The 14,611-nt window shown below is 34.0% G+C and overlaps 1 protein-coding gene across 2 annotated transcripts in view; it reads left to right on the forward strand.

Annotated features, from left to right (window-relative positions):
- Window positions 1–5,404: 5,404 nt before the first annotated feature.
- Window positions 5,405–14,611, forward strand: part of LOC118266173 (gamma-soluble NSF attachment protein) — a 59,760-nt gene continuing 50,553 nt past the window's right edge. The window contains exons 1-2 of one of the 2 annotated variants that reach the window (XM_035579600.2): window positions 5,405–5,604; window positions 11,416–11,483. In XM_035579600.2, coding sequence (XP_035435493.1) covers window positions 5,552–5,604; window positions 11,416–11,483 — 121 coding nt within the window. In that variant the 5' untranslated portion in view covers window positions 5,405–5,551. Of the gene's footprint in view, window positions 5,605–11,415; window positions 11,484–13,737; window positions 13,806–14,611 lie in introns of both variants that reach the window. The other variant, XM_050704261.1, reaches the window with a different exon arrangement.

Here is a 14,611-nt window from a genome sequence, read left to right on the forward strand (position 1 = left end):
ACTGACTATTGTAAAAATTAATCGCATAAAATCCGATAATAAATATCAAAGATTTTTAATGCCTTATTCACGGTGTAACAAAAAGAGGGTATACACTATACACATCAAGTGTACGGTTTCTACATAACATAACAAACGATACGGGAAGGGTTTTTTAAATTCATGTTTTCATAGAACGAAGTTTCTAATATTTTATTTTTTATTTTTCATGCGAATCAAAATTAGATAGATAGGTACTAGGCGATCAGATTTACAGATGAAATGTTTCGTAATTAGCGAGTGACCCCTGTAGTGTTGTGACACGTTTGTATGATTTATAAAATCAAGAACCATGCGACACCAAGTACCTATTTGGTACCAATATTTTTTACAACTTATTTTTAGCTGAAACTTTGTGTACAGATTCTACAGTGTATGGGTATTTTGTTACACGCTGTGTACCCGTACCTTCTAAATAAAAAATGCTAATCAAGCTCTGCCAGTGGGGTCAGTTAAAATTAATGTAATTATCAAATTATAAACAAACTCTTTGTGTTTTATACACGTGGGGAATTGTTAATGTAGAAAAAACTTAGAACCGAAAGTAAAGTAAAATGATTTACATAATTAATTAATTATAATGTCTAAAAGTATAAATAAATTGACAATAGAATTTAACTTACGTATCGATAATTATTATTATTTATTTCGCAATTCTTTAACTGTAAGGTCATCGCTTGTCCCGTGTTGTCGCGCGCGAGTTACACCTAAGGTCCATTAATCAATTGAGGTTTTATAGGGGTTTTTTATCCCCTCTACCCCTTGGTGATATGTGGTGAAGTTTTAGATTAACCCCCCCCCCCTCCCCCCCTCCACAAAACATCACGTATACATTTTTTTACTAAACAAAATACAAATATAAATTAATTCGGTTAATACTGAGGAAAACATAAATACACTTTTATGGAGTAAGTAACCCACCCAAAACATAAATGTGAAAGGATGCCAAGTTCGATAATATTGGAATGCTTCGCCTATAAAAGAAATGAGATCTAAATAAGTACCAAGTTCCATACACAGACCTCAGTTAAAAATGATATAACAAGTTGGCAAGTTTTCACACACTTTGTTATAAACCTACTAAACGCAATGAGTCAAGTATATAATTTTCTATTAAAACTTGCCAAGTTATATCATTTTTAACTGAGGTCTGTGTATGGAACTTGGTACTTATTTAGATCTCACTTCTTTTATAGGCGAAGCATTCCAATATTATCGAACTTGGCATCCTTTCACATTTATGTTTTGGGTGGGATTTCATTTATTTTTGTAAGGTTTATTCTCTTTTTTTCTTATTTTACTTTACTTTGACTAAATACAAACCTTCGTAACGAATTATAGGTCGGTACGACCATTGGAAGATATAGATAATTTTTTTGTTTTAGTTCCTTAGGGGTATGAATTTACACCTTCATTATTTTTAAAACCGACTCACACTTGGCCATTTTCAGATTTTTTCCTTTACCTTGACCTAAAGACCTACCTCCATGCCAAATTTCAAGTCAATACGACTATTGGAAGTGGTCTAGGTTTTTGATGAGTGAGTGAGTCAGTCAGTGAGTGTATAGTAAAAATAGCGATTTTCTGACGTCAATATCTCAAGATCTACAATAGGTACATTAATGAAATTTTGTATTTTAGATAAGTAAGTAGATCTCGATAGATACTAGAAATTTCATATGCGTAGATAAAATAGATTTTGAGTTATAGGTGGGTCGAACTTGGCCCGAAATGGTTCGTGTAATATAACCCACGGCCGGTGTGTCGGTTTTTTTGCTCGAACTTGGCGGACACACTGCCGTGTGTCTAGATCCATAAAAGTGTATAACGGGGTCTAGAGTTTTCTAGACCCCGTTTGAAAGTAAAAAAATCTAACGTGAGATTTGATTTCCCTCGTAATGTTTCGTGAATTTTTGTCGAACCCCTATCCTCCTATAACTAACTGATCTTCACGTGCGGACGTTCCCTAAGTATATTTTTGCCAGCCCTAGTCGACGGAGTAAAGTACTTTTTGCGCTTATTAACGCGTCTGCGGCGGATCTAAACATAAACGGCGCATGCCTGTCCGTCGGCTACTATAGTTATGATACTATTTGTAGTAATTTATCTAAATTTTTACAAAGAAAGTTTTAGATATTTTCTACTATATGGATAAGTACCTACGTATCTATACTATATATATATAATATTATAAAGTTGAAGAGTTTGTTTGTTTGTTTGTTTGAACGCGCTAATCTCCAGAACTATTGGTCCAATTTCAATAATTCTTTTTGTGTTGAATAGTGCATTTATCGAGGAAGGCTATAGGCTATAAAACATCACGCTATAACCAATAGGAGTCAAGCAGAGCGGGTGAAACCGCGCGGAAGTAGCTAGTTAGTAATACAAACAGTCTCGTGGTTGGGACGATTGAAGTATGTCGTAAGCATGACAGAAGTTTCTTAGTCGAATCAAAAAAAGTATAATTAAGATTTTTTGGATAATAAAAATCTCTGAAGTAGCACTAAGTTTGGAATGGCGTCTCGTGTGTGTTCTGTTACCTATAAGGGACACGTAAAATGAACTGGAAAAGTAAGTTTTACATTTAATTTTAAAGTTGGTATCTATTTATCTAAGTACCTACCCAGCTTCTGCTAAAACTGAGCAATAAAACGAGCTCGTTCTTCTCCATAGGAATCTACACTTCGAGCAAATAATTTTTACAAGCAAATAACTGCACTATAGGACTGACCGGCAGACAGACATTGTTAATATTACATATTACTTATATTTGCATTGACGGTCAAAAGTGCCTTCCTGGTCTATTTGAAATAAATAATTTTGACTTCGACTTTGCATAAAAAGTTTGAATAAGTAATTAAAGTTATACTTAATTACATTGTTTTTCAATACTGCAGAGTACGTAAATTGCTTGCCCGTACCAATAAATTTTGAGAGAACATTCAGTACTCTCCTAAACTTTTTTTTTCTTTTCAAACGTTGCCCCACACTAGGATTTTCTCCTGTGTCGTGGGTGCGTTTAAAAACATACAAGTTCACATACACATGACACCCAGACCCGAAACAACAATTTGTGGATCACATAAAGAGTTGCTCCGTGCGGGAATCGAACCCGCTACACGTTGCACGGCAGCCAGTTGCTCAGCCACCGCACCAACCGTGCAGTCTACTCTTTAGAGAACCGACACAAATGCCAATATTTGCTTCATTACATTAATATTATTTATTTTAAAAAGAAACATCAAATAATTTTGTTCTAAGTAACTTTAAATAATGAGATATGAGATGAGATAAGATAATTATGATAATGCATTATCACTAACAATAACGAGTATAGCAATAGGTAAGTACATTGATGTGCATATATTATATAGGTACATCGGTTTCGGTTTAAAGAAATTTATTTCTCATAAGAACATACAGTCCGCTTATAATGAGATACAAAGTAACAAAACATAAATACAGTAACAATACAAATTTCCTCCAGAGTATCAGCAGTTATAATGTACTTAAATGTTTCTTTAGCTTGTTTTTAAACATATTTACGTTATCACACTCTTTAATGTCGTCCGGCAATGCGTTGAACAGTTGTACTCCTTCAAATAATATAGTCTTTCTACCGTAATTAGTGCGTACGCTGATGACTTCAAGCTTGTTTTTATATCTATTTCTCAGGTTATGCGACATTGTTTTTTTCTTTAGTTGTATGTTAGTTTGTATTGAGTTAGAAGTTATGTTTTTAATAAGAATGCAGGTGTAATAAATGTATAGCTGTCTAATATTTAATAATTTAGTTTTTTCGTATACGGTCTTTGTTGGAGTAAGGTAATTATAATGGAACAAGGTTTTAATTATTTTGTTCTGTACTCTTTGTAGTGAATTTAGATTACTAACTGCTGCGGAACCCCATATCTCGACTAAATATTCTAAATGCGATTTGACTAACGAGTTATATATAGCAAACTGTATACCAAGTAAAGTGCGTACTTTACTTGGTATACAGTTTGCTACTTTCCGTAAGGCTCCCAATAATGATGTTAACTTACTCCTGAGATGGTCAATGTGTAGTTTCCAAGTTAGTTTCTCGTCTACCCTCAATCCAAGATATTTTTCATTAGTTGATCGTTTTATAATTTCATTGTTTATTTTAAGAGGCGAGAAGTCGGGTATACGTTTATTTTTAGTGGTAAAAATCATGAATGAGGTTTTTGATGTGTTAATTGTAAGAAGATTGTACTTTAACCACTCGTTTAACAAATCAAGGTCATATTGAGCGTTTATAATAATGTTATGAATTGATTTGTCAAAGTAAAACAAACAGGTGTCATCTGCGTATAGTGTTAGATGTCCTATTAACTACATACTTAATAATACAAAAAAAAAACTTAAAATGAACAATAAAATGCTACCAGAATTGTACCGCTGACGCAGTAGTTGGACAACTAGCGTGTTGCGGGTTCGAGACCTACATTAAATAATTTATGTGGTCCACAATTACAGGTTCCCGGACTCCAGGTCTAAATAAGGTGTACATGTAAAATTATTTTTATGTAAATTGTAATTTACATGTATAATTCCAATTTTCAATTTAAATACCTAATTAAAATAAATAACTTACAAGATATAGATTTACTTACAAACAAAATTACTCGCAAATAATAAAAAAAACGATAAATAAAATTAATTTAACCTATTGTATAATATGTTCAAGTCACTACTGCCACCCAGTGGTTGTAAAGCATAATATTTTATGACCTAATTTTATGATAGCGGCCAAACGTCGGCCCTTTTAACATTAAAAAAAAGTAACGTAACGCCATCTAGTGGTTGTAAAGCATTACTTGAACTTGGCTTGACACGCTGCTGTGTGATTAGGCATGTATCGCCATCTAGCGGTGTTCGGTGTAGTTCATAACTAGTTTTACGCACGGACCGCAAAAAGTTTTATGTATTTCATGTATTGTACACGCACGCGCACGTAACGTAATCTAGTTTAGGTTTACGAAATAATTTTATTTCATGTTACGTTAATGTAAACGGGTGAATAGAAATCGAGGTGTCTGCAGTTTACTTACTTATTCTTATTACTCTAAACTAACATGAATAATGTTTTAGGTGAATAAATCTTAGTAAAATTGTTCGATTGATGTTATTGTAAATCTTATCTATACCATTACTTACTGTAAAAATACATTATCCATGTTTTACAGATCATCCCGCCAAAACTAAAAAAAAAAATGGAAGTAAACGCGCGAAATCACAAATCTAGGTAGTAAAATTATGCTCGCAAACTGGCTACATTAGTTCTACTGTCATGAGTGTCATGTCTGCCATGTCAAACTAAACGTCATGTTGACGCAGAATTATTCATTCATTCATTGTCAAATAGTTAGCAAGATGGTAGCGTGAGTTTGCTGCATCTCTGCTCTTTATTGATTTTCCACTATCTGAGTGCATAATTCAACTTTTCAATTTAATTGCTTTGAAAAAAAATCCTTAAAGCTTCTCCACGATGTCTGTTAAAGTGTTCGAAGCCAGGGAGCACTGCAAGGCAGCCGAAAAATTGTAAGTATACAGTAATTAAGTTAATATTTTTAATGTTGTGGGTTCATCACTTTTAAATGTGCTCTTGTTTTGTAAATAATGTTAAAGATTTGTTATAGAATTTAGTGACTCGCACAGCTAAATCGTGAGCGATCCTCGTTATAAACTAATTGCTTGTTTAGCATTAGAAACTTACTTTGAAAACTGCATATAAGTCATTACTTTAAAATTGGTTTTTAATTATTTTGTTATCATGAAGACTAAATCAAATACACATGAATCCGTCTTCATTTTTATATTTTAGTTTTCCACATTCTCATTGGATCTTTCAGAAAGGTTTAATTGGAAGTTCTTTTTTCAAATAAATACTGTCCTACCATTTCTGAATAACAAAGCAGTAAAGTTGATTTTGAAAGAGAAAAAAAAATTTTCTCTCATAAATCTATAAAAATATGAAAATAAGTGCTTAGTTAGAGTGAAATTTATACTTTTCTAATTGGAATTTTATTATTATTAATCTATAAAAAAATTGTTCGACGAAAAAATAAGACATGGCGTTGTAATATGCTTTGACAAACAAAATATAAATTTTTAAAGTTAGTTGACTCGTTTTTGAAGTGTTTTTGTGAGTTCCAACAATTATGTCGTAAATACTACAGTTTTGTTTAATTTATCTTGCAAGTGTTATACATCAAAATAAACTAGAAGATTTGTGCTTTACGATGATGTACAAATATCACAGTTTTAGCTGATAAATCTAGTCTAATTTTAACTTCAAACGATTGTTGTTTCGAAAAAAATGAAGTGTTTATACATATTTTACATACTTTGCATTACAATAGTATATAAAATATCGAAATACATTTCGTAATAAGCAAAATAATACATTTTTCAAAGAGAAATATACTAAATTCATAATGTCAATGTGTTCCTCAGGTTTTTTGATGTGTAAAATTACGAGTAGTGTTTTCTTTCGATTTAATTACAATACTTAGAGTTAACCGAATATAATCATATATACATCAAAAGAAAGGGTAATGAGTCTAGTTTGTTGTAAAAATATTTTATTGATAAAATATGCAATAGTTGTGCCGTATATTCTAAAAAGGTAGAAATAATTCTGTTTTTTTTTTGTGTTTCATGTTTAACCCGTTTTATTGTATTTTAAAGATTAACTAAAGATTTTAAAATATCGTTAAGATTGATCAGTATTCTTCAATCTTTTTTTTGTATTCTTTTCTTTATTCTAGGCATTACGGTTCAGTAGCTATATAGGTTTTTTGTTACGACGAACTTGCGAGTCGCGCGCGGTTCGGATGCCGTGCGCGGCTGGACGTTAGAGTGGTTAGAATCTCTTTACATCAACCTTTATGTACATTTTTATTTTTTATCTGTTTTACATCACATAGGTAAGCAGTTCATGTGTGTCCGGCTTTTGTGTGTGTTTCCCATACATACTCACACACACATATAAGGAACATTTCACACTCATCTCATAGCCCGTTGGTACCCATAAGTATGTAAAGCAATCAAAAATATACAAAATCTACTAAAATTACAACTTGCAAGGTAGAATTGTACCATTTTATATCTATTTTCTCCCCTAATAGATAGTCTATTTTGATAATTTGTATGGATTAGTACGTAAAATAATAATTATTCATATTTTGGTACATTTCGTAGATAATAAAACACATTTAATGTGCTGAACTTATACACCGAATAAAGTAATTTGATCTTTAATTGATATGGTATAGAATACATTTTACATCATCATTCCTGTTCAGATGCATTACTCTGTGTTCTTTGTCATCATCATAGTCACGGTACATGTTTTATCATGTTTTACTGCATGTTTATTTGCTTTTAGTTCCAATTTTGTAGAATTAAGTAATTAGATTTAAAAGTATTATATGTATTACAGATTTTATTCATTGTATGGACTATGGAAGTAAATTCAAGTTGATAATTAATTTGCATTTTAACAGTTTAATAGAGAATTAGTACCTGAATCGAATATAATTTATTCTTCTATGTACATTGGATGCTTAATGTTCTGTAAAAGTGTAGGCAGTCAGTGTGGCTAAATAGGTTCTGGACCAAAGAGTAACTATTCAAGTACAATGCACTTTAGATAGTTATGTTACTGGTCAGATTGTAGCCAGTGTAAGAAAATAGATAATCTAATTACCTACTCTGTTTGATAGTAAATATTTGACAGATTTATTTTCTGTAGATCGTTACATCACATTACCCAATAAAATGTAGTAAATCGTGACATCCCACGATATTTGAAGTCAATGTATCGTCGAAAGTATGTAATTTTTAAGAAAATAAAAAAGATGTGTCTAATAACAATTTAGAATACTACCATATTATTAGATTGTAATGTAAACACCAGCAATTACTGTTTACCTTCACAGATGACTTATACAGTAGAAGGTTTCTTAAATAGCACTTATTTGTAATTAGCTTATGGTATGCAGTTTAAGGAGACTTTTACTACAAAGAATTGCAACCAAAATAATACTTTGCAATTAGTCATCCAGCCTTTAGGGTCTGGTAGACAGAAAAGAAAGGTCGTTTTTGAAAAGATAGATGAGGCGCTGGCTTCGCTCTTAGTTATACCCGTGGTAGACACTTAGCACATCAGCTGATGGTCTTGCGACCGATTGCCAAATTGATAAAAGAAAAAAAATTGTCATACATACATGCAAACTGATCACTGAAACCTCAAAATAGTTTGTCAGTCAGTTCATTAGTAAAGCTATGAATGCATTTACCAAAGAGCAATGAAATGAGTGACCAAGGAAGGAACTCCATTGTTACTCGTTTTGATCACATTTTTTTCCCGACTGCGCCAGAAGGAGGGTTATTTAATCTTTTATTTTAGGGGCTTTTGATCCCATAATCATGCCAAACTTAATGTAACTAAGTTAATAGTTACGTGATTATTTCTTCTTAGAATTTTATAAAGGTTACTGCCATATGAATCCCGTAGTCGTATGTATTTAGACTGCGATTCCAATAAATACCTACATAGGTATTTATACCTATAGAGGTATAATACGATTTTATGAATTTCGCTGAAATATCCTTAGGGGCCTATGGACCGCACAGCTCAGATCCTACACATTCCCCTCTGCGACTACTCAACCAATGAAGTAGAGAGATAAAAGGAATTATTTATCAAGACTTTTCCGCGTTTCGTCTAGTTATTAGTAAAAATATAGTTTACATAGTGCGAATATACCGTCAAATGGAAGGTAGTTACTTTTAGTTGTTATTTATTTTAAAATTCGGTGGTATTATATAGATGAGTTATAGTCTTTGAAACTGACGTTTCATTATTGCTCCGTATTATTAAAAATGCGATTTCCAGTCCGCGTATCTGTTTCTGTCTGTTATCGCTATGAATACAAAAACTGAACTTCATTTAACTACTGAACAGATTGTCATGCGATTTTCACTAGTAAGATTGACTTTTGTGAAAGGTGCGGGCGCCAAGCTAGTATAGATTATGTTTTTAGTATGATATAGCCAATTCAAAAATCACTTAATTAAGTTTTAAATTAACTGAAGATTTTAAAAAATAGCCTGGCATTTGTCTACCTTTTTTTTGATGACGTCATGTTTTTGCTAATGAAATGTATGCTAGCGTTAGATAGTGGATAGGTGGAATGTCATAAATATCAATGCACCCAATAATCAGCTATATTATTGCCTAAATGGCAGATGGGCATTTTACTCGAAAGATGTAGTTAACACTCGCTTATCGTCTGATTATAAATAATATGGCCTTAGCAGCAGCATATCAAATATTACTTTGTCCTACTGAGAAGAAGAGGTGTACATATCTAATGTAATGCTGACGTATACATATACATATATGTACCCTGCGTAATAGAGAATAAGCCCTTTCCAGATTTACGACTTTTATTGAGGGTTTCGCAAATTTAAAACTTCAAAATTACCCGACAATCGAACACGAAACCACCATAATGGCAGTTATATCATCAACTATTACACGATGATGCTATAGTTTATAGAATTTCACGAAGCTATTCTTCCCACTTTCCCAAATGGACAATACTAACAGTTTTTTTTTTTCATAAATAAAGTTAGCTTATACCCATGTTCGGTTCGCCCCGACAGGTGACGTCAATTGGAAAATTCTTTTATGAGTAAACCTATTATGTCTAATGGAAAATGTAACATAATCTTCAATAGGGTTGTTGACAACAAGTCAGATTCAATACTTTGTCTTTAATATCAGTGACTTCAAGGCTTTGTGACCTTTCCGTTTACAAAGGTATCTTTTATAAATCACATTAGTTGCTTCTCTCACTGAAGAGTTAAAGAGATCTTATAAACATGTTTTTGTTCATAGTCATCGTTCATCAGCCACAAGACGTCCACTGTTGAACATAGTTTTCCCCTAATGGCTTCCAGATCAGTCGGTTGGAAGGGACCTGATTCCAACTTCTTACTGCCCTGATTAGGTCGTCACTTGGTACCATGTCCTTTATTGTTAGTTACTTGAAAGAATTAGCAGGTTTGAAGGAGGCGTGTCTATTCTCTGCCAAACGGAGTCAATTCCCGCTGGCTAAAATTATTTTATCGCCAACGCTTAACTCGAGAAGCACGGGGAGGCAATAGCGGTCTCTCTCGATATATCGAAGGCCTTTGACAGGGTTTGGCACGACAGCCTTATCGGCAAGCTTCCTGCATATGGACTTCCCGCTGATCTGTGCAGATGGATTTATCCAGACTTCCTGAGGGATCGGTCAATTCGATAGTCATTGATGGCTGCTCGTCTACCAATTTGGCATCAACGCTCGGAGTCCCTCAGGCGTCAGTACTTTCAGCAAGGTTTGAAGTGCTAATAAAATTATTTTTTCTACAATTATGTTATCAGTTTTATCCAATTAGGGCAAGTCTATTGCCATAAAGGAAGCAAGTTCCAAGTTATAAATTAATCATATCTTCGCTCTTTTAAGCTGCGAACGGTAGACAGAAGTGCGCAAATAGGTACTATATTGAATAGTACTGACTTATACCAGTTATGTGAGTGAGTCCATCAGTGTTACAAGGGATGAGTTTATTGCCATGCACCAGTCGTTATTTCAGAATTTTATTGCGAAAAAAGGTCAATAGTATTTACCTGGGTTTATCCGAGATCCCATGTTCGGTAGTTAATTATACCTGCGATCACTCGACCAAAGAGACAGTAATTTCAATGAGAGTCGTAAAACTTTATCTGATTTAAAAATGCTTACCTACTATCTTAAACAGTACCTATTTGCCGTGGTCTATCATTTGTGACTTTGCTTTTAATGTATAGAAGCTCAAAGAATGCACAGCGAAGATTGGTTTTTCATCTATACCAATGGCGAATGTTTTATGTTGCTGCTATTTGTCTTGCGACGTTGAAATTATGCTATGTGTAGATAAAGTAGATATAATTGACCTGTATTTAGATTTTATTGTATTTTACTACATATTACTTCAACTCTTGTTTGTATGCGAAACGTGTAACAACAGAATAAGAGATAAAAATGAGAAACGTAATCTGTTGCCCATCTGTCCTCAAATCCTCAAATAACTCTGATGATGTGGGTGTCCACAGGCGGGATCGATTGGTTACCGTCAGACATGGGCATTAGATGATCTGTCTACACGTTTAAACAAAGTCAATCCATCTCCTGGCAAAGTTCTAATTACTTTTATTAATTCCTAAACGATGAATTAATTTGGCTTGCATACCATTAAGAGTTGAGATGTATCCTGTTTATAACTTCTTATAATAATTTGATGTTTATGTCCAAATAGCTTGAAGACCACCCTTCTCCGTTGGAAGCCGGATTACGATTCGGCAGCTGATGAATACAGCCAAGCAGGTATGTAAAATTATTATGGAGCGCTCTATAAATATCCAGTGTTTTGTGTTTCATCTGCTATTATAGAAGTCATTTTATCATCACCATTATCTCCCCTTACTTGATAGTCCTTTGATGTCACTTCTGATGACTGATGATCAGCCTACAGCAGTCTAAAGTCTCTATGCCTATTGGGCAAAGGCCTCTTCTGACACGGAAAATGAATGACCATTTATGACCAAGCTTGCTCAAAGCAGATAAGCGATTTCAAATGTATACTTTGGTACGAGTACTTGTCAGGTTTCGATTTGAACCTTCGGATGTATGTACTTAAGTAGGTAGGTAGATGTAATGCAATGATTGTAGTAATTGTTAATTAAAACAATACAGCCACTTCACGTAATAAAAATATGCTGTCGAATCTGGTTTAACCTCAGTGCCAATACTTATCTACCTCGTAGCAGTCCGTGATATAAATAACAACAAAATATACAAACATATTTGCGATATGAACGATGGATGGGATGAGTTCTATAACAAATTTGTTGTACTTCTTCGCTTGCAAGCAATACCTTTTTTAATATATTTCCGAGAAAAGGAATTTGCGAGGCGTGTCTTGCCCTGGTAAAGTTTTCGTTCCCTAAATTCCTCGTCCTTAGAGCAATTTTTGCAGGGAGACTACTACAGACTGTACATTTGAGCAGCCAATTTACCGGTGTGTAGGAATGCCAGTACTCTGTTGATTTAGTGTTTAGATAGTAACTTACTGATTGTACTCCCTACTCCGGGACGTAATGGTTATTTAAACTTTCCTTAGTAACGAGTTCCGAAAACAATTGCTAAGCACTGGCTTAAGTAATTATTCAATGATTTAGAGACGGCGGTTAGTCAACTTGGGTAAAAGTCATACTTTTCAGTCACATCACAGTCATACTTTATAAAAAGTTTATCCCCGCTGAAACTACTGACCGGATTTTAAAGAAATTTGGTATACAGGCAGGGTATGGCTGATTTGGGTGATACGATACTTTTCCCACGGGAAGGCCGTAGCCGCTGGCAGAAGCTAGTTTCCATAAAAACAACGTAGTGTTCTATACGCACCCATGCTACACGTCACGGCCATTAAATGTAACTCATCCTCTTCATATTAATATCATTTTCACATAACATTTAAGTTTTATCTCCTAAATCTGTTATGCAAAGTTCCAGATCAGTCGGTTGGAAGGGACCTGATTCCAACTTCTTACTGCCCTGATTAGGTCGTCACTTGGTACCATGTCCTTTATTGTTAGTTACTTGAAAGAATTAGCAGGTTTGAAGTGCTAATAAAATTATTTTTTCTACAATTATGTTATCAGTTTTATCCAATTAGGGCAAGTCTATTGCCATAAAGGAAGCAAGTTCCAAGTTATAAATTAATCATATCTTCGCTCTTTTAAGCTGCGAACGGTAGACAGAAGTGCGCAAATAGGTACTATATTGAATAGTACTGACTTATACCAGTTATGTGAGTGAGTCCATCAGTGTTACAAGGGATGAGTTTATTGCCATGCACCAGTCGTTATTTCAGAATTTTATTGCGAAAAAAGGTCAATAGTATTTACCTGGGTTTATCTGCGAGATACCCATGTTCGGTAGTTAATTATACCTGCGATCACTCGACCAAAGAGACAGTAATTTCAATGAGAGTCGTAAAACTTTATCTGATTTAAAAATGCTTACCTACTATCTTAAACAGTACCTATTTGCCGTGGTCTATCATTTGTGACTTTGCTTTTAATGTATAGAAGCTCAAAGAATGCACAGCGAAGATTGGCTTTTCATCTATACCAATGGCGAATGTTTTATGTTGCTGCTATTTGTCTTGCGACGTTGAAATTATGCTATGTGTAGATAAAGTAGATATAATTGACCTGTATTTAGATTTTATTGTATTTTACTACATATTACTTCAACTCTTGTTTGTATGCGAAACGTGTAACAACAGAATAAGAGATAAAAATGAGAAACGTAATCTGTTGCCCATCTGTCCTCAAATCCTCAAATAACTCTGATGATGTGGGTGTTCACAGGCGGGATCGATTGGTTACCGTCAGACATGGGCATTAGATGATCTGTCTACACGTTTAAACAAAGTCAATCCATCTCCTGGCAAAGTTCTAATTACTTTTATTAATTCCTAAATGATAAATTAATTTGGCTTGCATACCATTAAGAGTTGAGATGTATCCTGTTTATAACTTCTTATAATAATTTGATGTTTATGTCCAAATAGCTTGAAGACCACCCTTCTCCGTTGGAAGCCGGATTACGATTCGGCAGCTGATGAATACAGCCAAGCAGGTATGTAAAATTATTATGGAGCGCTCTATAAATATCCATTTTCCTTTTTTTTTCATTTTTCTTTCCATCCAAGTCATTTTATCATCACCATTATCTCCCCTTACTTGATAGTCCTCTGATGTCACTTCTGATGACTGATGATCAGCCTACAGCAGTCTAAAGTCTCTATGCCTATTGGGCAAAGGCCTCTTCTGACACGGAAAATGAATGACCATTTATGACCAAGCTTGCTCAAAGCAGATAAGCGATTTCAAATGTATACTTTGGTACTCGTACTTGTCAGGTTTCGATTTGAACCTTCGGATGTATGTACTTAAGTAGGTAGGTAGATGTAATGCAATGATTGTAGTAATTGTTAATTAAAACAATACAGCCACTTCACGTAATAAAAATATGCTGTCGAATCTGGTTTAACCTCAGTGCCAACACTTATCTACCTCGTAGCAGTCCGTGATATAAATAACAACAAAATATATATATTTGCGATATGAACGATAGATGGGATGAGTTCTATAACAAATTTGTTGTACTTCTTCGCTTGCAAGCAATACCTTTTTTAATATATTTCCGAGAAAAGGAATTTGCGAGGCGTGTCTTGCCCTGGTAAAGTTTTCGTTCCCTAAATTCCTCGTCCTTAGAGCAATTATTGGGGAAGCAGGAAGACTACTACAGACTGTACATTTGAGCAGCCAATTTACCGGTGTGTAGGAATGCCAGTACTCTGTTGATTTAGTGTTTAGATAGTAACTTACTGATTGTACTCCCTACTCCGAGACGTTTAATGGTTATTTAAACTGTTCCTTAGT

The sequence above is a fragment of the Spodoptera frugiperda genome, chromosome 25 (assembly GCF_023101765.2).
Source record: "Spodoptera frugiperda isolate SF20-4 chromosome 25, AGI-APGP_CSIRO_Sfru_2.0, whole genome shotgun sequence".
Lineage (NCBI taxonomy): Eukaryota > Metazoa > Arthropoda > Insecta > Lepidoptera > Noctuidae > Spodoptera > Spodoptera frugiperda.